Source organism: Thalassophryne amazonica, chromosome 18 (assembly GCF_902500255.1).
Source record: "Thalassophryne amazonica chromosome 18, fThaAma1.1, whole genome shotgun sequence".
In the NCBI taxonomy this organism is placed as follows: domain Eukaryota; kingdom Metazoa; phylum Chordata; class Actinopteri; order Batrachoidiformes; family Batrachoididae; genus Thalassophryne; species Thalassophryne amazonica.
The window spans coordinates 15,898,937-15,923,192 of NC_047120.1; the positions used below are offsets into that span (position 1 = coordinate 15,898,937).

General features: G+C 43.3%; 1 protein-coding gene across 1 annotated transcript in view; it reads left to right on the top strand.

Moving 5' to 3' along the window:
* LOC117530534 (scavenger receptor cysteine-rich type 1 protein M160-like) overlaps positions 1 to 24,256 on the top strand; it is a 69,079-nt gene that overhangs the window by 21,945 nt on the left and 22,878 nt on the right. Inside the window, exons 3-6 of the mRNA XM_034193427.1 lie at positions 6 to 116; positions 6,578 to 6,886; positions 6,969 to 7,259; positions 23,450 to 23,775. Of these exons, the coding sequence (XP_034049318.1) occupies positions 6 to 116; positions 6,578 to 6,886; positions 6,969 to 7,259; positions 23,450 to 23,775 (1,037 nt within the window). The remainder of the gene's footprint in view (positions 1 to 5; positions 117 to 6,577; positions 6,887 to 6,968; positions 7,260 to 23,449; positions 23,776 to 24,256) is intronic.

A 24,256-nucleotide genomic window follows, 5' to 3' on the forward strand; every position in this document is an offset into this window, starting at 1 on the left:
TTCAGATCCTGTCAGGTTGGTGGGAGGAGCCAGTCGCTGTGCTGGTACCCTGGAGATGAAAGTCCAAGAAGAGTGGAGACCAGTGGATGACTGGCACTGGTCCCTGAAGACAGCAGGGGTGGTGTGTCGAGCTCTGGACTGTGGCACTGTGCTCAATACAGGAAGTCCAAATGATGTCTCGTACAAACACGTGTGGATGATGATCTCTGACTGTGCTCAGTCTGGATCTGCACTGCAGGACTGTGTGGGTACCATTATTTCTATCTTTCTCCAGCCTTCAGATAACCTGTTCAGGTAAGTCACAGTGATGTGTTCAGAGTCTTTCTCTATCTGTCTCCGTAACAATTACTGGTTTCACTGGATTGTAAAAGGGGGCAGAACAATTGTGGTCGGAAGGACTGAGACGTGAACTTTCCATCTGTCAATTCTCGATGAAACCAGAACATGAATCATTGTCTCAGCATCAACCACAGACAGAATCAGTCTAATTTTCACTATATTGTGCAGATGAAAAAATGCATTCTTTGTCTTCTCTCTAATGGGGAAAATGTGACATACACTGTGGCGTCTGTGTGATAGGAATGCACCTCACACCAGGATCATAGAGAAACACACACACACACACACCGTTACAACATGAAGAGTTCAGACGCAAATCCAGTATCTCCAAAACCAGAAATTTTTAGTTGAGGCCAACATGTACTTGGCTGTCAATGGGACCATCAGTGTGCAAAATATGAAAGAATTTGAACAAACTGTTTTCATTTTATTAATGAAAGTCTGTGCATTTCTGAATATGGTTTCCTTTAAATTAAATCTCCATTTTCAACTGCATTTTTCTCCATAAAAAAAAAATACTTACTGGGTTTTGCATCTGAACTCTTCACATGTACACATGGAGCAGCTGCAGTAGGAATGCTTGTCTTGGTGATTTGAAACAGCAGATCAAACATCACAGCCGGCCTATACACACACACACACACACACACACAGTGTCCGCTGTACGGACCAGAGGCAGAGACTTTTCCTTATTGAAAACTGGTGTTCCTCAGGGATGTGTTCTGGCTGCTACAGTGTTCAGTGTTTTTTCATGGACTGGCTGTTGGGTCGGGTTGTGGAAACCAGTGACTTAAGGAGCTTTTGTTGTGCACAAAGTTTTTCTGACCTTTACGCTGTGGGTAAAGCTGTGATCTTTGGCAAATCAATGGATACTCTGATTATATCACTTCAGGAGTGGAGTGAGGAATCAGAGTCTCTGGCTTTGCGATTGTCCTGGATCAAGACTAAGATCCAGGGCCCATATCCAAGGAATCTCAGCCTCAGAGTGATCCAGGAAGTGTCCGAGGGCACAGAAACTCCTATCTTTGTGAGGAGGTGGGGTTGACCCCAGTGTTGGGGGGGGGGGGGGGGTGATTGGTTGTCACAAAAAGGGAAGGAGAAATAAAAAATAACATGCCCTCTATGCTCCTAGTTATGATAGCAACAGTGAAATCAACTGATCATATAACCTGAACTGTATTAAGATGTCGTTGTTGCTGTTGGTGTCCATTCAGCTGCCCCCCGTTTTGTTTGGGGGCACCACAGCGGATACAGCCAGATCCACTTTAGTATTTGGCACAAGATTTACGCCGGATGCCTTTCCTGACACAACTGCAGTTTCATCTGGAGAAACATACACAGCTGCTGGTGTTTCAAAGAGGTCACCCATCCAAGTACTAACAAGATCCCCACACTGCTTAGCTTCTGACAGCTGATGGGATCAGGCTCAAACAGAGCTGACCGGCTGCTGCTGTATTAAGATGTGTAATGTGAAAATAAATGTCATGATGAGGAAACTCAGCAAAATGAAATCATTTGTTATACAGCTTGAAAATGTTTGAACCTCTTTCGCATGCCGATTATCTACATATGACAAGAGTGTATGCGTGCGTGAGTTTATTTAGTAAGCTCAATGTAAGTACATAATATAATTTGTAAATATGTACAAAAATATACGAGGTCTGTCAGAAAAGTATCGGACCTTTTTATTTTTTGCAAAAACCATATGGATTTGAATCACGTGTGATTGCATCAGCCAAGCTTGAACCTTCATGCGCATGTGTGAGTTTTTCATGCCTGTCGGTTTGCGTTCATTCGCTGTGAGCAGGCTTTGTGTGAGCAGTGGTCCACCCCTCTCGTCGGATTTTATTGCGAATAAATGTCCTGAATGATTTGGAGCTTTTGCTGCGTCAAATGTTTCCAGAAACTGTGAAGAGACCTCCAGGTGGACACATTCGGAAAATTCAGATGGCTTTCTAGGGACCATTTTATGGGGATTACACAGATTAAGGAGTGCTCCAGCCAGTTTAAAGACCGCCCACAGAGTCTGAGAGCACAGCGCACTCCGAGCGCCGTCGTCAGGCTGACACCCCGCTGAGAAACACCAGATCATTTCCAACATGAAGGCTTTGTTGATCCGGGACATCGTCTGACTTCCACAAAAAGGCATAAGGCTGGGACATCAGCACTTTTTCGGCACATTCCACTCTTACAGGAGTTTTTTTCATGGAAAAGAAGCAGACGGATGCGCCACCGTGCCGCTCATTGCGCGGGACAAAACCACCTACGTGTTGGTCTCACAGGACGGCTTTGAGCTGGATTTCAGACGGCTGTCGGTAGCTTTTTAGTCGTGTGCGTATCCGAGAAATTGTGCATGAGCTGGACATGCCCAACATGTCCTGGAAGGCTTCATCACGACGTTGGTTTGCACCATAAAGTAGAAATAATTTCCACACACATTTATTCAAAACTCACAGCAAACTATAATAAACAACTGTTTGACAACTTTCTAAAGGTAATTTGCGGTCTTGTGTGAAAGACCTGCACAACAAAAAGGTTCAAACAATAAACACAAATGCCTATTTTGAACAATATATACAAAATGGTCTATGCATGTGTTGTCCATTGATATGGTAAACAGTGCTTTACGCAGAGAAAGATGTTATCCAGTAACATTCATAAGCAAACTAGTGGAGCAATCCTGATAGTTACGCACTCTTTGTTTGAGCATGTGAGATTGTCATCAGAGGCTCTCTCTCTGCTCCTGCTTTCACTGATTGCTGTGCGTAATGGCACAGGGCACACTGAGTATGTACTAATAGTATGTACTTATTGGAGCACCCAGGGGGCTATTCAAATGGGCCAACTAGTAACATATCACTCCTGAAAACGATCTTTGGCTTTTCATGTGAGGTAAATCTGCCGTACGATTGGATTTTGGAAAACCATGTGACGGTGAACAAATTCCGATTGGACACTCACATTGTGCACGTCATTACACAGCTTTTATGAGGAGTACAAAGATGGCCAATGGCTGGCTCGAATGTCCGTGGAGTTAACGTTTCAGCAAAAAAGAGTAAGTTTCTATCTCATATCATTCAAAAGTTATTTATAATTTAGTAAAGCTTGGTCTTAGCCGTCGTATACGATGGCGTCGACTCCAGAGGATTAAATAGACTGACACAATTTGTTAATGATAAACTACTGTAGGCTTTAATGGTACATATATATGGGCTTATTAAAAGTATTCATGAAAATATCATTACGAAGTACAATATTAAGAACAGAAACTTCTGTATTCAAGCTCGATAGATTTATTGAATGATCAATGTAATTGACAACAACAGTAAATAATATGTTTATGTCGCCGACATTAATGGGCGAAGGAAGGACTCCCAGCCCAAGAGAGATCCAAGAGGTGTCTGAGAGCAACTCTGGGCAAGGAGTTGACAGAAACTCCTATCTTAGTGAGGAGGCAGGGTTGACCCTGTTGCTAGGTATGATGTGGTCCTGTAAGAGCTGTGATTGGTTGTCACAGAAAGGGAAGGGGAAATAAAAAAAATAAATTCACTCTGTGCTCCTACATATGAATGAACAGTAAAATCAACTAATCATATAACTTCATTAAGAAATGTGTAATCATGAAAATTATTTAATGTCATGATGATGATGATGATACTCAGCATAATTAATTTGGAGCGATTGCCAGGCCAGTCACTAAACCTGTAAATTCTTGTCCTGCAATACATTATGGGAGTTCTGGGTTTGGGGGTTTTAAATGTTGTTATTGGGGTTCATGTTAGTTTAAAAATGTTGTTAGTGTTGTTGATTTATTGTGATTTTGTAGTTCATTTGGTTTAGTGCAGGGTGGGCAATCATGTGCCATAAAGGGCCGAGACACTGCAGGTTTTCCGTGCAACCAGTCACCTCAGCAGGTGATTTCATTAATGATCAGGTGTCTCAGCAGGTGATTTCATTGACAACCAGGTGTTTATGTTCAGAGGAGAAGCTCATCAGCAACCCACCTGCTGAGGTGAATGGTTGTATGGAAAACCTGCAGTGTCTCGGCCCTCGATGCCCACCCCTGGTTTAGTGTGTGTCACCATGTTGTCACCATAAGTGAAAAGTGTATCGTGTTTGATGTCATCCCTGTGTTGTTTTATCTTAAAAATAACAGTGCTTCCTAGTGGCAGAGTGCCCAAAAGACAAAAGCACTCGCTTGTCTTTCATTATTTCACACAGTTCACCACAAAATGAATTGTTACACTGTTTCACATGCCAATTATCAAATGACAAAATAGAAGTAATAATAAAATAAATATCATAATAATGATAAAAAATAATGATAGTATTAATGTGTGAATATGATAACAAGAACCTAAACAATTTATAAATACATTAAGACAGTAAATTAACATAAATTTTAAGAAATGTTTTCTTAGAATATCATATCATAACATCACTAGGATCTATTTTTAGCCTTAGGCTGCTTCGTGCATATGGGCCCTGTTTTTAATGACTTCCTGGATTCAGCCACCAGACATTTATTTGTATGAGGGGAAAGTGGTGAACTTCTAGCAACATTCACTTATCTCAGCATTGACCTTTTTTTCTCTGTATCCTCAACCTGGGAAATGCATTTTAATGAATACTGTCAGGAACGTGCATTCCCTGACTCTGAGCAAACCATACTTTTTCACTTTTTATTATTTGTTTTTATGTTGTAGTATGTTTTCTTTTCTCCATATTTTGAGGGGTCAGCACACTAGCACCCTCTAGTGGTCAGCTGCCCTGGAATATGCACTGTATGTGAATGAGACCCAAAGACAGTGACCTTCACAGTAAAGGTCTTTGTAGAGATCAAAAAAAATCAAATCAATTTATTTATATAGCGCCAAATCACAACAAACAGTTGCCCCAAGGCCTTTATATTGTAAGGCAAAGCCATACAATAATTACGGAAAAACCCCAACGGTCAAAACGACCCCCTGTGAGCAAGCACTTGGCAACAGTGGGAAGGAAAAACTCCCTTTTAACAGGAAGAAACCTCCAGCAGAACCAGGCTCAGGGAGGGGCAGTCTTCTGCTGGGACTGGTTGGGGCTGAGGGAGAGAACCAGGAAAAAGACATGCTGTGGAGGGGAGCAGAGATCAATCACTAATGATTAAATGCAGAGTGGTGCATACAGAGCAAAAAGAGAAGAAACACTCAGTGCATCATGGGAACCCCCCAGCAGTCTAAGTCTATAGCAGCATAACTAAGAGATGCTTGCAGGGTTTGAATAGACTGTTTGACGCCTGTGCACTGAGTACTCCACAAGTCGGCTGATTGCCTTAAACCATTTGAGTTTGCCAACTTAAATAAAATAATTTTCAATAATTTAATTGTTAAAGTTTTAGTAACTTCATTTATAGTTAATTAAACTTATGTAAATCTAGTTTATGTTTTTCAATAAAAAAGTGACAAATTTCTGCCTAAAAAATGGGCACTACATTTTTTTGATGCATTCTTTTGTTTGCTTGTTGACTCTGCATTGTGTTGTTAAGACTCTGCCCATTCGCTCCCCTCGGGACGCAAATTCACGATCTCCAGCATGGAAGTCGGACTCTCTAACCAGAAGGCTAAATCCCAGGACTTCTGAACTCTTGGGAGTGAGGTTTACTAACTACATATGCACAGCGACACCTGCTGGCCTCCGTTACATAAACTCAATTAAAATGAGTGAATGGAATGCACTGGAAATAATACATCACCAACACTTAAATGCCCCAAAACTTTAAATGCACTGAAAGGAACTGAGTTGTTATGACAACAATTCATTTTTGAGCTAGTTTAATTAATGGAAATGAGTGAAAATAACTTTTTTCAAAGTTTGAGTTACATTAACTTAATTATTTTATTAAAATGTGTTCGGTTTAACAGTGTACAGTGAGGCAAATAAGTAACTGGACGCGCGTGTTCTGCTCTTGCACCGGGTTCATGCATGCCTGCCCGTCAGCACGATGTTTCGTGTGGTAATTTTGAACTGTTTTGCGCTGTTTCGGACTTTTATGTGTGAAGCGGCCCTAAAGGTGGACTCTCGACTCCAACATGACTTTCCCCACCTGTATCAATCAGAACCCAACATGTCAGAGAAGAAACAGATTTATATATTTAGTGGTGGGAATTCTTTAGACTCACAGACTGACTGAGTCCATTAATCCTGTGCTTGTCCAGCTAATCACAGGAAATAAAGATCTTTTCATGTGTGTTTCTGCATCCAGACTCTGTCAGACTGGTTAATGGGTCCAGTCTGTGTTCAGGCAGACTGGAGGTGAAGTGGAACCAGTCCTGGTCCTCAGTGTGTGAAGATGACTTTGACCAGCAGGATGCACAGGTGGTCTGCAGGGAGCTGGGCTGTGGGCCTCCTGTAGTCCTCCAGGGGGCGCTTTATGGAGATGTGGCGGCTCCAAAGTGGACCAAAGAGTTCCAGTGTGGAGGAAAGGAGTCTGGTCTTTTGGCTTGTGGAAGCTCAGGCTCAGACAGAAACACCTGCTCACCTGCTAAAGCTGTTGGACTCACCTGTTCAGGTAGAAGAGGAGCTGCAGCTTTGATTTGGCTTCAAGTCCAACTCACCTTCCTTCTTTTACTCACAACTCTGTCTGTGTTCAGAGCCTTTCAGGTTGGCAGGAGGAGCCAGTCGCTGTGCCGGGACACTGGAAGTCAAAGTCCAGGAAGACTGGAGACTGGTGGATGACGGGGGACGCAACTGGTCTCTGAAGACAGCAGGTGTGGTGTGTCAACATCTGGACTGTGGCTCTGCTGTTTATACAAATAGGACATATTTTGCATCAAACAGACCCGCGTGGAGGACCACATCTGTGTGTGTTCAGGCTGGATCTGCACTGAGGGACTGTGGTACTTCAGTTTCCTCTTCCTACAGCCATCAGATCACCTGTTCAGGTCAGTCCATCAGTTCCTCTGTGAGGCTTTTGAAGACAACACGCTCATTTCAGATCAAATGGAGAAGACTAGATGGCAGCAGACACAGAGGAGACAAGAAACAGAGATTTTTTGCAACCCCAGTTTTGGGACATTGTGTAAAAAGTAAATAAAAACAGAATACACTGACTTGCAAATCCACTTCAACCTATATTCAGTTGAATACACCACAAAGACAAGATATTTAATCTTAAAACTGATAAACTTTATTGTTTTTATGCAAATATTTGCTCATTTTGAAATGGTTGCCTGCAACACGTTTAACGCTGTTACAACAGTGTGGCTTCATAGTAAAAGAGTGCGGGTACTCGACTGGCCTGCCTGCAGTCCAGACCTGTCGCCCATTGAAAATGTGTGGCACATTATGAAGTGCAAAATACAACAACGGAGACCCCGAAACTGTTGAACAACTGAAGTTGTACATCAAGCAAGAATGGGAAAGAATTCCACCTTCAAAGATTCAACAATTAGTATCCTCAGTTCCCAAACGCTTATTGAATGTTGTTAGATGGAAAGGTGATGTAACACAGTAGTAAACATACCACTGTCCCAACCTTTTTGAAACGTATTGCAGGCATCCATTTCAAAATGAGAAAATATTTGCAGTAAAACAATAAAGTTCATCAGTTTGAACATTAAATATCTTGTCTTTGTGGTGTATTCAATTGAATATAGGATGAAGAGGATTTGCAAATCATTGTATTCTGTTTTTATTTACATTTCACACAACGTCCCAAGGTCATTGGAATTGGGGTTGTAGTACAGTTAACATGATGGGAGGGAAAACTGCTGTTTGAGTAAATTCTTATTTATCAGTACATAAAGCATATTATTTACATAATAAATCAATAAATAAATAAATCATAAAGCATAATCATTTCTGGTTCCTGCCTCCACACACCTAAACAAATTTTCCACTCTTATTTCACTGCAAAAAATATATTTGTCACTGTTAAGATTTCAAAGAAAAAAAATGGATAGTTCAAATACCACTATTTGACTTTTACTTCTTACAGAAGTATTTTTCCTTTTCTTTTTCATTGTTGTTTATGCACCAGTAACACCAAATCAAATTCCTTGTATGTGTGAACTTACTTGTCAATAAATTCAATTCTGATTCAATAGTAAGTATATATTATCCAGCGGGGGAGGGGGGTCTACCAGTTAGGGTGCTTTTTTCCAGTGCAGATATTTCCTGGTTCAAGGCCCCCGCTGCCCAGTCTCTATGTCGTGTGGAGTTGTGTCAGGAAGGGCATCCAGTGTAAAACCTGTGCCAAATCAACATGCACACTGATGCTGGACCTACTGCAGTGACCCTGATGGAAACACAGGTGAAGGGTCTTATTCACCAATACTGTGGCAAGTCCAACCTCTTTATAGTAGAACAAAGGTCCAAGTCTTAATGGTCCTGTCGTAATGTATGTTGCAATGACTGGGTGTCTTTGGTGGTGAGTTTCTTTGGAGGATCTTTGGGAACAACTGGAATGGAATAACTTTGTATCAAACAACTGGTTACTTAGGGAGATGAACACGAGGAGTATTACTTGCATTGTGAGGGAACTGTATGGCATTATCCAAAGCACAGGTGCTTCAGTGTTGAGGACCCCAGTGGCTGGAGAAAGGCCTACCACAGGGAGGCACACCAGTCCGAAGACCGGGAGTGGTCTGGAAACAAGGAAACAGAAATGTGGGACTGGTCTGGAAATCAGAAGGTAATAATTGGTGCTGGTCTCAGAACCAGGAAACAAAAATCAAATCAAATCAAATCAATTGTATTTATATAGCGCCAAATCACAACAAACAGTTGCCCCAAGGCGTTTTATATTGTAAGGCAAGGCCATACAATAATTACGGAAAAACCCCAACGGTCAAAACGACCCCCTGTGAGCAAGCACTTGGCGACAGTGGGAAGGAAAAACTCCCTTTTAACAGGAAGAAACCTCCAGCAGAACCAGGCTCAGGGAGGGGCAGTCTTCTGCTGGGACTGGTTGGGGCTGAGGGAGAGAACCAGGAAAAAGACATGCTGTGGAGGGGAGCAGAGATCGATCACTAATGATTAAATGCAGAGTGGTGCATACAGAGCAAAAAGAGAAAGAAACAGTGATCATGGGAACCCCCCAGCAGTCTAAGTCTATAGCAGCATAACTAAGGGATGGTTCAGGGTCACCTGATCCAGCCCTAACTATAAGCTTTAGCAAAAAGGAAAGTTTTAAGCCTAATCTTAAAAGTAGAGAGGGTGTCTGTCTCCCTGATCTGAATTGGGAGCTGGTTCCACAGGAGAGGAGCCTGAAAGCTGAAGGCTCTGCCTCCCATTCTACTCTTACAAACCCTAGGAACTACAAGTAAGCCTGCAGTCTGAGAGCGAAGCACTCTATTGGGGTGATATGGTACTATGAGGTCCCTAAGATAAGATGGGACCTGATTATTCAAAACCTTATAAGTAAGAAGAAGAATTTTAAATTCTATTCTAGAATTAACAGGAAGCCAATGAAGGGAGGCCAATATGGGTGAGATATGCTCTCTCCTTCTAGTCCCTGTCAGCACTCTAGCTGCAGCATTTTGAATTAACTGAAGGCTTTTCAGGGAACTTTTAGGACAACCTGATAATAATGACTTACAATAGTCCACCCTAGAGGAAATAAATACATGAATTAGTTTTTCAGCATCACTCAGCATCACATATTTGTTTAATATGCGCATTGAATGACATATCCTGATCAAAAATGACTCCAAGATTTCTCACAGTATTACTAGAGGTCAGGGTAATGCCATCCAGAGTAAGGATCTGGTTAGACACCATGTTTCTAAGATTTGTGGGGCCAAGTACAATAACTTCAGTTTTATCTGAGTTTAAAAGCATGAAATTAGAGGTCATCCATGTCTTTATGTCTGTAAGACAATCCTGCAGTTTAGCTAATTGGTGTGTGTCCTCTGGCTTCATGGATAGATAAAGCTGGGTATCATCTGCGTAACAATGAAAATTTAAGCAATGTCGTCTAATAATACTGCCTAAGGGAAGCATGTATAAAGTGAATAAAATTGGTCCTAGCACAGAACCTTGTGGAACTCCATAATTAACCTTAGTCTGTGAAGAAGATTCCCCATTTACATGAACAAATTGTAATCTATTAGATAAATATGATTCAAACCACCGCAGCACAGTGCCTTTAATACCTATGGCATGCTCTAATCTCTTAATAAAATTTTATGGGCAACAGTATCAAAAGCAGCACTGAGGTCTAACAGAACAAGCACAGAGATGAGTCCACTGTCTGAGGCCATACGAAGATCATTTGTAACTTTCACTAATGCTGTTTCTGTACTATGATGAATTCTAAAACCTGACTGAAACTCTTCAAATAGACCATTCCTCTGCAGGTGATCAGTTAGCTGTTTTACAACTACCCTTTCAAGAATTTTTGAGAGAAAAGGAAGGTTGGAGATTGGCCTATAATTAGCTAAGATAGCTGGGTCAAGTGATGGCTTTTTAAGTAATGGTTTAATTACTGCCAACTTAAAAGCCTGTGGTACATAGCCAACTAACAAAGATAGATTGATCATATTTAAGATCGACGCATTAATTAATGGTAGGGCTTCCTTGAGCAGCCTGGTAGGAATGGGGTCTAATAGACATGTTGATGGTTTGGAGGAAGTAACTAATGAAAATAACTCAGACAGAACAATCGGAGAGAAAGAGTCTAACCAAATACCGGCATCACTGAAAGCAGCCAAAGATAACGATACGTCTTTGGGATGGTTATGAGTAATTTTTCTCTAATAGTTAAAATTTTATTAGCAAAGAAAGTCATGAAGTCATTACTAGTTAAAGTTAAAGGAATACTCAGCTCAATAGAGCTCTGACTCTTTGTCAGCCTGGCTACAGTGCTGAAAAGAAACCTGGGGTTGTTCTTATTTTCTTCAATTAGTGATGAGTAGTAAGATGTCCTAGCTTTACGGAGGGCTTTTTTATAGAGCAACAGACTCTTTTTCCAGGCTAAGTGAAGATCTTCTAAATTAGTGAGACGCCATTTCCTCTCCAATTTATGGGTTATCTGCTTTAAGCTGCAAGTTTGTGAGTTATACTACGGAGTCAGGCACTTCTGATTTAAAGCTCTCTTTTTCAGAGGAGCTACAGCATCCAAAGTTGTCTTCAATGAGGATGTAAAACTATTGACGAAATACTCTATCTCACTTACAGAGTTTAGGTAGCTACTCTGCACTGTGTTGGTATATGGCGTTAGAGAACATAAAGAAGGACTCATATCCTTAAACCTAGTTACAGCGCTTTCTGAAAGACTTCTAGTGTAATGGATCTTATTCCCCACTGCTGGGTAGTCCATCAGAGTAAATGTAAATGTTATTAAGAAATGATCAGACAGAAGGGATTTTCAGGGAATACTGTTAAGTCTTCAATTTCCATACCATAAGTCAGAACAAGATCTAAGATATGATTAAAGTGGTGGGTGGACTCATTTACATTTTGAGCAAAGCCAATTGAGTCTAATAATAGATTAAATGCAGTGCTGAGGCTGTCATTCTCAGCATCTGTGTGGATGTTAAAATCGCCCACTATAATTATCTTATCTGAGCTAAGCACTAAGTCAGACAAAAGGTCTGAAAATTCACAGAGAAACTCACAGTAACGACCAGGTGGACGATAGGTAATAACAAATAAAACTGGCTTTCGGGACTTCCAATTTGGATGGACAAGACTAAGAGTCAAGCTTTCAAATGAATTAAAGCTCTGTCTGGGTTTTTCATTAATTAATAAGCTGGAATGGAAGATTGCTGCTAATCCTCTGCCTCGGCCCATGCTACGAGCATTCTGGCAGTTAGTGTGACTCGGGGGTGTTGACTCATTTAAACTAACATATTCATCCTGCTGTAACCAGGTTTCTGTAAGGCAGAATAAATCAATATGTTGATCAATTATTATATCATTTACTAACAGGGACTTAGAAGAGAGAGGCCTAATGTTTAATAGACCACATTTAACTGTTTTAGTCTGTGGTGCAGTTGAAGGTGCTATATTATTTTTCTTTTTGAATTTTTATGCTTAAATAGATTTTTACTGGTTATTGGTGGTCTGGGAGCAGGCACCGTCTCTACGGGGATGGGGTAATGAGGGGATGGCAGGGGAGAGAAGCTGCAGAGAGGTGTGTAAGACTACAACTCTGCTTCCTGGTCCCAGCCCTGGATAGTCACGGTTTTGAGGATTTAAGAAAATTGGCCAGATTTCTAGAAATGGGAGCTGCTCCATCCAAAGTAGGATGGATGCCGTCTCTCCTAACAAGACCAGGTTTTCCCCAGAAGCTTTGCCAATTATCTATGAAGCCCACCTCATTTTTTGGACACCACTCAGACAGCCAGCAATTCAAGGAGAACATGCGGCTAAACATGTCACTCCCGGTCCGATTGGGGAGGGGCCCGGAGAAAACTACAGAGTCCGACATTGTTTTTGCAAAGTTACACACCGATTCAATGTTAATTTTAGTGACCTCCGATTGGCGTAACCGGGTGTCATTACTGCCGACGTGAATTACAATCTTACCAAATTTACGCTTAGCCTTAGCCAGCAGTTTCAAATTTCCTTCAATGTCGCCTGCTCTGGCCCACGGAAGACAATTGACTGTGGTTGCTGGTGTCGCTAACTTCACATTTCTCAAAACATAGTCGCCAATAACCAGAGTTTGATCCTCGGTGGGTGTGTCGCCGAGTGGGGAAAAACAGAAATGTGAACGAGTTGGCGGTGTACACGGGGCTTCTGTTTAGGGCTACGCTTCCTCCTCACAATCACCCAGTCGGCCTGCTTTCCTGGCTGCTCGGGATCTGCTGGAGGGGAACTAACGGCGGCTAAGCTACCTTGGTCCGCACCGACTACAGGGGCCTGGCTAGCTGTAGAATTTTCCACGATGTGGAGCCGAGTCTCCAATTCGCCCAGCCTGGCCTCCAAAGCTACGAATAAGCTACACTTATTACAAGTACCATTACTGCTAAAGGAGGCCGAAGATAACTAAACATGTCACATCCAGAGCAGAAAGTGCGGGAAGACAGGAGAAGCCGCCATGCTAAATCGGCTAAGAGCTAGTAGCTGCGCTAAGCTAGCGGATTCCTAAAAACACACAAAGTGAATAATGTGTAAATAATTTAGAGGTGATTCAGCAGAGGGAGTGCTTTAGTTAAGACACGTGAAGATTACACTGTGAAACAAATCGTTATCTAGTTAACTAGATCAATCTAACTGCGCAGATTAAACAGCTAACAGATACAGCAAAACACCGCTGTGCTCCGGAACAGGAAGTGATACAATACCGCAGTGAGAGCCAACAACTTGGAACTTGTCTAGGAACCAGTAGACAAAGACACGGGGCGGTCTGGAAACCAGGAGACATAAAACTGGGACTGGTCTGGAAACAAGGAGATGATGGAGAGACAAGATTAAGCCTGGACAGGAGAGGCTGGCCCAATAGGGGCGGATTGGTCTAAACACCACAAACTAAATCTGCCTTCTCCCCCTTGTTCCCAAATCCCCTGTGAGGTCAGGATGAGCGTGACCACAAACCTAGAAAAGGAGCAGTAGTATTACAACAACACGGTCATGACACACCCAGAGTAAATAACCCCTTCCTCTTGGACCTAGAGGCTTTATGAGACCGTGGTGAGCTGACAGGTGGACTAAAAATCAAGTGTATGGGTGATTCTTAGACTACCGGCACTTATTATGTCCTTTGATCATATTGTATGAAAAACAGAAAAAAGGGGAAATTTCACACTTTTATAGTTATCTTTACAATGAAAGTGTTTTAAGAAATTTGTTCTAGTAGTCTATGATGACTTTTTCACCTTTTTTCAGCATCATTATTTGCAAATTTGCCATTTTGTGCTTGTCCCACACCCAGACTTTGATCTTCAATGATAAAATGAATGGTAAAAAAAAACATTTTTTCTAATGTTTTAAAATATCTCTGAATAAAATATCAGTAAAATAATCAAAACATAATTGGGGTATTCAGTGTCATACAACTGTTGTGATTTTTTAAACAAAATGTAGTTGTCCCACACTATTGCCGTAATTTCCACCACAACACTGTAATGTCCCTTTAAACAGTTTGTTTGAAAGATTGTTTGGGTAGTTTCTATGGAGATAAACAGTGACATCAGAGCACATGTATAGTGCCAAATCACAACAAACAGTTGCCCCAAGGCGCTTTATATTGTAAGGCAATGGTGTGGTGGAAATTACATTTACAAGGCCAATAGTGCCCGTAGTTAAAGAATCACCCGTATATTGTCACAAATCCACTAGCATCATTTCCTTTGTTATCCTCTGATGGTCTGTTGGAGTTCCCAGTGGAGGCAGGAGGGCGAGCGTCCAACTCCGAGGAGTTCTCCACTGGGGTTGAGAAGAGCACCTCTATCCCCCATCAACATCTGTGGCAGTGGAGACATCAAGCCCCACCCCACCGGTGCCATCATGATGTCCAGCCCCACTTTCTCGACATCATCAGGTGCTGAGGCTACCTTAGGCCTACAAAAAATGGTACATAAACATGATCATCCTCCATCTTTTGTTTCTGTGTGGGCTCTCAGTTGTCCAGCTGGTTTCCATAGTAGAGAAGCTTGAATCTTCGACTGGACTGGGTTGCTTGACGCGAGGACGTTTCGCTTCAAATCGCAGAAGCTTCCTCAGCTAAAATTCTTGCTCTGGTAGTCTGACGTCTGTCTTGACTCTTGTAGAGAAGAATAAACACACCCCAACAAAAGCTGGAGTTTTTTAAACCTAACCAGACCCCTCCTACCGAGAGGCCGACTGCTATAGGCTAGTGACTAAACAATAGCTCTAATTAGCACCTATTGTGCACTAGTTAGCACCCTCCTAATGACAGGGCAGCTGTCCCTCCTAATGATGGGACGGAAGCCTCTCCTGATGGCTCCCTTGACGACTCTCCTGATGATGTGAATGACTCCTTACCATGAAAAAAAAACAGTCACTTGCTCAGTGACTCCAGTACATACGAACGTCTGAAGAGAGACCCCATGAGCAGCTATAAGAAGAAAATCATTAGCTACCTCCAAAACCTGGAGAAAGAGGGACTCATCGACAGGCAGACATAATACAGACTGTACCCTGGGGACACCAGTCCATGCATCTATGGACTGCCCAAAATCCACAAACAGGACGTGCCACTCAGGCCTATTGTATCTAGCACAGATTCCATCACATACAATTTGGCCAAGCACCTCAAGTGGATTTGGCTCCTCTAGTGGGTAACTCAGACCACCATGTGGAGAACACACAAGATTTTGTGAACAAGATCAAGGACCTGCAGTTGGAGGCAGATGAAACTATGGTGTCATTTGATGTGACATTGTTGTTCACCTGCATCCCCACCGCTGAGGCCATCTCAGCTGTGAGGCAGAGACTGCTGGAGGATGTGTCTCTACTTGAAAGGACCAAACTCACACCAGACCACATCTGCCAACTATTGGAGATCTGTCTTAACACCACGTATTTCCTGTTTAGGGGGAATTACTACAGGCAGATCCATGGTTGTGAGATGGGGTCTCCGGTATCCCCCATTGTAGCCAATCTGTACATGGAGCAAGAGCCTTGGAGAAGACAGCCTTGATGTCTTTCACGGGCATCTCTCCCAGTCACTGGTTCAGATATGTCGATGACACATGGGTTAAAATCAAGCAACAGGAGGTTGAGGACTTTACAGAACATATCAACTCGGTGGATTCCAATATCAATTTCACACGTAAGGATGCCAGAAACAACCATTTAGCCTTCTTGGACTGTGATGTTACGATTGGAGCGAACAGACAGCTCCAGACAGGGGTTTACAGAAAACCCACTCACACTGACCAATATCTGCTCTTTGGCTCAAACCACCCCCTTGAACACAAGCTCGGGGTGATCAGGACTCTTCAACACAGAGCCCTACAGGTGCCCACAAATGCAGAGGGAAGGGCTAAAGAACAACAACTTGTACGGAAAGCCCTCACAGTATGTGGGTATCCACGATGGTCCCTGGACAAAGTGCAGAAGTCCCAGAAAACAAAGAGACCAGATAGACAGGAGACGGAGACAAGAAGAAGAGGAGTGTCTCTCCCTTATTTAGCAAGAGTAGGGGAAAAACTACAGAGGATCTTCAGACAGCACAAAATCCCAGTTTACTTTAAACCGATTAACACCTTGAGACAGAAATTAGTTCACCCTAAGGACAGGATCCCTAGTTACAAACAGAGCAATGTAGTGTATTCTATCAGATGTCAGGAAAACTGTAATGAACACTACATAGGTGAGACTAAGCAACCTTACACAAAAGGCTATACCAGCACTGCAGAGAGGGCGCAAATGGACCTCAGTCTGCAGTTCATCTCCACCTGAAAGACACTAACCACACATTGAGGACAAGGAAGTTAAAATCTTAGCCAGAGAGAGAAATGTTTTGAGAGAGGTGTCAAGGAAGCATTCTATGTGAAACAGTTGAACCCAGCCTTAATCGGGGAGGGGGTCTGAGACACGCTTTGTCCCCTGTTTTACAATGGGGTACTCAGGTCAAAGCAGTTTCAGTCTTTTGTTCATGGTAATGAGTCATTCACGTCATCAGGAGAGTCGTCAAGGGAGCCATAGGAGGCTTCTGTCCCATCATTAGGAGGGACAGCTGCCCTGTCATTAGGAGGGTGCTAACTAGAGCACAATAGGTGCTAATTAGAGCTATTGTTTAGTCACTAGCCTATAGCAGTCGGCCTCTCGGTAGGAGGGGTCTGGTTAGGTTTAAAAACTCCAGCTTTTGTTGGCGTCTGTTTATTCTTCTCTACAAGAGTCAAGACAGAAGTCAAACTACCAGAACAAGAATTTAGCTGAGGAAGCTTCTGTGATTTGAAGCGAAACGTCCTCGCGTCAAGCAACCCAGTGCAGTCGAAGATTCAAGCTTCTCTACTATCATCCTCCATCCCCACTTTACCAGCATTGTCCTTGTGAGTAGGGAGGTCCAGCCCCGCTTCCCTGACGTAGTCTAGCGATGAAGCTGCCATCTTCTGGGTCACTCCATTGGGAGCCGGGAGATTTGACCCCCCAGTGACGCTTCCTGGACCCAGACAGACAGCCCTTGCTTCCTCAGGCCTGAGACAGTCAGTACAATAGTTAGATAATCCCTTCCCCAACTCGCAGCCAGAAATCAGCTCAACCACGGATCAACATGGCCCCTCCTGGATACTGTCCGGGAGAGAAAGTAATGTCTCCTTTGGGACTTCCTCCAGAGGGGAGACAGGCACCCCCCCTTTAATGTCATCATGGACTGGAAGGAAGTTCCCCTCAGTGACATCAATGGGGCCATTGTGGAACTTCTCTGCCTCAGGATCGGGCCATGGTGCTCACCAAGTGACCTGCAAGAAAACTCACAGCTGGTTAGACAAACACCCCCCCCCCACCCCCCCGGAGGTCAGAGGACAACTTGAGTGGAAGGTCAGCCTGCCCCTCCTTGTTTCTCTCAGCTGCAGGTAGGACAGCAGCTGTCACTACTGACTGGGGCTTGTAATTACCAGATGCAGATCGGCATTTGTTCCTCTTATTCTTGGCTCCACCTGAGCCACAGTCTGTGCCTGGCGAGGGCAGAGACCAGGAATCAATACATGAGTCCTTGTGCTGTGGAGATTCAAAGACCGTCAGTGGAGGAGGTCCGCCGATCGCAGACATGGTTGGAGGGCTGGATTAGATGAGAAGGATGATTGGAGGAGTTTGAACGTGGTGCAGATTGTTGAGATGAAGGTGGCGACAAAAGATGGATGAGGTGTGGAGGACTCCAGGAGTTGATAAAAAGTTCCCATAAGTCAGATATATGAGCAGCTAGGGAAGCTATATTCAGAGACAAAAAATTCTTGGCTGAAGACAACAGTGACTGCAGCTGGACGAGATGAATCAGAGCAGCGGTGTCCTCAGGAGAGGTGGCGGCTTGCTGCTCTAGGATTACTTCCATGATAGGCTCTTGATTCATTTTAAAGTCTTTGACGGTGCTAGTAAGAGTGTTCTCCACCTCTTCATTAGAGCTACAGAGTTCTCTCTTGATGGACTTGACATGGCCCCTCTTCTCTGGCCGCGGGCCCTGCCTAAGTCATAAATGGCGACTGGCGCCATCCACAGTGAAGAGGGCCGTGTCATTCAGGAGGACGATGAAGAGACAGCAGGTGGTGTGGTGGGGACCCGGAATGGGTGATTCCTAGCTGTCTAAACCCCTCAGGTATGTTAAGGAATCTAGAGCCCAGTCTGGGTTTTTTTCCTCAACACCGTCTCTACTGATGAGAGTTCTGGAAGGACTTTCACAGCCCATGGATGGGCACCAACTAGTGCCTGGGCTGTAATCAGGTATCTCTTCCTTTGTCTCTGTTTGTGGTACTGTGGAATGAATTATAGCAGATCAAGAATTGTTCATTGAAACTGAAAGGTAACTGACTTGGGAAGGCTGACTGCGAGGGTCATCTTTGGTGGGTCCATTCTATCATGCTTCGGTGGTGGAGCCAGAAATAGAGATAAAGATGTCAGGGCTGACAAAGTTCAGGACTTCTCTTCTGTCAGGAGTGCAGAGGAACAAATTCTTCTTGTATTTAAGGTGCAGTCAACAACCCAGGCTTCTTCCACTGCAGTGGTGCCGGCCCAGCCTCAGGTTCGAAGTGCAACCAGGAACTCCAGACTCGTCATAGAATCAGTGCTGACAAAATCTCTGGTTACTTCTCATGCATATAAAACTCAGAAATCCTCCTTAATATCAATTTTGGACAAAAGAGGATTTATCTCCCAGAAGAGTGGAGTAACTTAGGAATCTTCTTAGAGCATATGCAGACAAACTCAAGTAACTTCTTACAAGTGCAGATGGAAACTCAAATACTTTTTAGTATCAGTGCAGAATAACTCAGGAACTTCAGCTTTCAAAGGTAGACAGAAAACTCCCATGTTGTCTTTTAGTATCGGTGCAATATCAGCCTTGGGTGTCAGTGCCAACAGGCTGGGGAACTTTCTCCTCAAAGGACAATTCATCAAAAAACAAACTCTAGTCAGGAAGGAGTGCACCAATAATGCAGACATTCAGTCTTCTGGGGCAAAAGCATTCATAAAACAAAGTCCAACAATTGCATTAACAGAAGGAGAGTAAAGACATAACTCTTCTTTCTTCAAACAAAGGGAAAACACTAAAATATCAATCTTCTCCAGACAATAAACACAAGGGATAAACGCAGCAAAAACTGTGTACTCACAAGACAGCTAGGGGAACAGACGTGTAAGAAAGCCACCAAAACACCAGAGGGAGATCAAGAGAAGCAGAGGAATCAGGGGCTGAGGTAGACAGAGTAGATGAGGGCAGAAGAAGAGTGAACACAGAAACAGACAGTGGAACTGAGAAGAGTGAAAACAGATATAAACAGAGGCTGACAAAAGGCAGACGAGACCACCTAAAACCTCATAACAGACATACAACAGTAAGCATGGGTGTCCCCTTGGCTTTCTCCAGCCAGGGCACTCCACGTGCATCTCTGCCTGAAGAGGGGGTGGGTGGGCCAGTATTATGTACACTGTAATGCCAATTTCAATAAAACATCCGATTTCATCACTCACTCATCTTCAGCTGTTTGGGTATCATATACCAGTTCCTTTAAAATATTGTTAAGAAATGATTCGATCCACTGACATCAACAGCCTTGTTGCTTAACGATTCCCTTATCGGTCCTTCAGTTCGGGACACCAGAGTGGCTGTTGTTTTTGAGGGTGTTTTTTGGGAAAATGATAATTTCTCTATGCTGATTGCAGCTGTTTGAAGCTTGAAGCTTGAAGCAATGAAGCAGCGCTTCAACCCGCTGTTCACTGGTTCTCTGCTTCACTGGTTTTCAGAAGCGACAGGTCCACAATTCCTTCATGAACCCCTTTCATGAAGCCATTTAAAGATGTCAATCATGAGTCACCTTGGTGTGGATTAAAGTCACTAACTGGGACTTGAGGGCAAGAAACAAGAATCGTCTGTTATATGGCTGGGGGGGCCTGGCTGCCGGTTGTTTCTGTTTTTTGGTTTTCCTCCCAGGTGGCTTGCGTTTGGGACTGAGTGGCTGTGTTGCTGAGGCTGTCAGGACCTCACCCTGATCACCTGCGACTCGTCAGGACTCACAGCTGTGGTGCATCTGGATGGATTGGAACATGTTGGCATTTAAGACTGGAGTGCACAGTGTGTATTTGCCAGAGACTCGACCTTGTGACCAGACGGGTGAGATCGTCGTCTCGGGAGCCATCTCATCAACAGCGGATGCTGCTTATTTCATACTGGGTCCTTCAAACGCTGGTCGGTTCTCCGAGCTGCGTCCGACACATAACATCGTCCTCTGTTCCACACCGGAGTTTTACGCAATGTTCTCTGGCGTGAGCACCAGCCGCTGCATAAACTGAAGTTGCCCATCAGGTAAAGGAAATAAATAATAATAATAATAATAATAATATCCTCTGTTTTGTGAGCTAAGTGCACAGCTCCATAGAGCCACGCAGATTTTTGTCGGAATTAATAACTTCAAAGAGAGTCGCCGTTTTAAATCAAATGACACCTCTTTCCAAATGCTGTTATACAGACAAAAAACTGCAACCAACCAAAACCATTTTTTTCTTCCAGTATGAGACATCCTGCATTCTTTATGAATTACATTGATGTTGACATGCAGTGCAGTCGGCTGAAGAGCTCAGCTCAGAAACTATGGAGTTAAATTTATCTCATTGATATCTGAACGGAAATGCTTTTCACAAAAACTACAGATTTTGTTTATTTCTATTACTGTCCAGAGATCATCATGTGCCGATTTTATTTATGTCCAGAGCTCAAGGATCCATCATGTACATCAAGGATCCAGTGACCATGTACAGATTTTATTTATTTGCATTCTGTTCAGAGATCTAGGATCCAGTGGCCAATTTCATATTTATTGACTTTAAGACTCCATAAAATGTTGTTAACATAGAAAACCTGTAAAGCCTACTTTTAATATACAGAAAATTCACAAGAGGTATTGATAAGAGAATTAATAAAAAATCTGATCAATAAGCGGAATGGCATCGATATCGATAATATCCTATCAATACCCATCGCTATCCAGGATCGGGTCATGGGGCAACAGCTCCAGGAGGGGACTCCAAACTTCCCTTTCCCAGGCCACATTAACCACCTCTGTCTGGGGAATCCTGAGGTGTTCCTAGGCCACTGTGGGGATATAATCTCTCCACCTAGTCCTGGGTCTTCCCGTGGTCTCATCCCAGCTGGACATGCCAGTAACACCTCCCTAGGGAGGCGCTTAGGGGGGCATTCTGACCATATGACCGAACTACCTCAGCTGGCTGCTTTCAACGCAAAGGAGCAGTGGCTATACTCCAACCTCCTCATGAATAGTCAAGCTTCTCAACTTAGTTTAAAGGAGACATCAGCCATCTTCTTGAGGAAAACCATTTCAGATATGTTTACCAGCGATCGAGTTCTTTCGTTCATGACCCAACCCTCATGACCATAGGTGAGAGTAGAAATGAAGATTGACCAGTAGATCGAGAGCATCAGCCTTTTTGCTGAGCTCCCTTTTCGTCACGACAATACGGCAAAGCAAATGCAATACTGCCCCTGCTGTGCCAATTCTCTGGCCAATCTCACGCTCCATTGTCCTCTCACTCATGAACAAGACCCTAAGGTACGTGAACTCCTTCACTTGGGGCAAGACCGGTTGGTTGTTCCACGACCAAGACAGAACCCACATTGTTCCTCTTCAATCTGAGGTACGAATATCAGCCGAACCCTCCTTCCAGCACCCTGGAGTAGACTTTACCAGGGAGGCTGAGTAGTGTGATGCCCCTGTAATTGGCACACACTCTCTAGTCCCCTTTTGTAAATATGGGGACCACCACCCCGGTTTGCCAATCCTTTGGCATTGTCCCAGACCAATGTTGAAGAGACGTCTCATCCAAGACAGTTCTTCCACCCTGGAGCCAGCACCTAGGGCTTTGCTACTGCAGCATAATTTGACTACCTCAGTGACTTCCCCAAGGAAATTGATGATAAGGTTCATTATCATGTTAATCAAGAAATCATCTCATCTGAAACAATAGCAACAGATACGTTATGGTTTTAATTACAGACGAACATCAAACATTTCTAAAGAACCATTTTTTTACTTCAAACTATATCAAGTTTTCTAATATTTTATCTTCAAAATGTACAGTAATCAGAAGTTAATCTTGATTAAAAAAAAAAAAAACAAATTTGTAAGAATTTTATTTACAAAACATCTATGCATAAATTAGTAGTTTTGCTCCTCTGACACCCTTTCTGCACTCTGCTGTCTTGCATGTTTTGGCCTGATGCTTCGTTTTGATTGAATGTGTGAAGATATGTCAGTGCGCAGCCGCAAAAGTTGGATTGAGTTGAACTTTGACCGCAGTGAGTTTGACATCAAGCAGCGGTACACGTTCACAGCCAAGTGTTGTGCAAGCTTGAATTTGCGCATTGCACTGCGATGCACCATTAGGGCAAAGATCCTCATTAAAAATAATGGGGTTTTTTTTGAGTGATGTGCACCATGTTTGCATACTTGGTGTGAAAAGCTCTGTAGACCTCCTACACCCTGCAAACGGATTGTGAAACAAGTTTTTTTCCCAGAGCTGTGGACAGACTGCAGAAATCACAGTATTTAGTGCAATAACTGTTGTGTCTCTTACTCATACGTATATTTAGAGTATTAGATACTTTATAGTGTTATAGGTATGAATGTGTATGTGGTCATGGCTATGGGTGGGATTATGGAGATTAGATTTGTGAGCCGCACGTTTGGTTTTGTTACAATTTTGCATCGGATGCCCTTTCTGACACAGCTGTCCTCATTTATCTGGGCTTGAGACGCGCACTCAGAACACACCAGCTTCTTCTCCCCATGTGGCTGAGTTATATTTTCATATAGCTACCAAATCATTAAACCACAAATGGCTCAGCTGTCATCGTTTCAATGTTTGCTGAACACAGTAAAGTACTAAACTGTCTCTGAAAACGTTTGCTGCATTTTATCGGGACTGAAAGCAACGCTGCTCTTGTGCATTATCCACATGAAGCTAATGTAAAATGACCTCTTGATCTTTTCAGACCTGCTGGTTCAGCCAAGCATCTCTTTGTATTCCACTGTGGGCGGGGCTTCTGAAGTCCACCAGCAAGAGTTTCAGGTGTTCAGAGGCTCACCCTTCACCGTCAGCTGCTCCATCCAGCCACAGTACCCAGGAGGCTCCTTCCAGCTCATCTTCACCTCCACCAACACAACATGGAACTCCACCAAGCCAGCTGTCAATCACTCCGCCTCTTCCCGCATCCTGCTGCAGACTACACCCACCAAGGAAACTACTGTGTTTATCATATCCACGTTTTTTCTCATAACTTCTCATCTGAGAGTCATCTGGTGTCTCTGGCGGTCTCAGGTAAGATGGAGCTCCACCACAAACATGATGATGACTGTTCATAGCCTCAGAAATGATTCAACCATCACACATCAGGTTGGCCCAAATACTGCAAAAAGATTTTACAATTTCAATTTAATTTGTTTATTATACAGCACCAAATCACAACAAAGCTGCTTCAAGGCGCTTCACATGAGTAAGGTCTAACTTTACTCGACCCCTAGAGCAAGCACACAGGCAACAGTGGTAAGGAAAAGCTCCCTCTGATGATGTTGAGGAAGAAACCTCAAGCAGACCAGACTTAGCGGGGTGACCCACTGTTTAGGCCAGGAGTGCCCAAGATCTGTCCTCGAGATCTACCTTCCTGACACACTTAGTTGTCTCCCTGCTTCAACACACCTGAATCCAATGAAAGGCTCGTAGCAGGCTTTAACTGAGCCTAAGAGAGTGTCAGGAAGGTAGATCTCAAGAACCAAACTTGGGCATCCCTGGTTAGGCCATT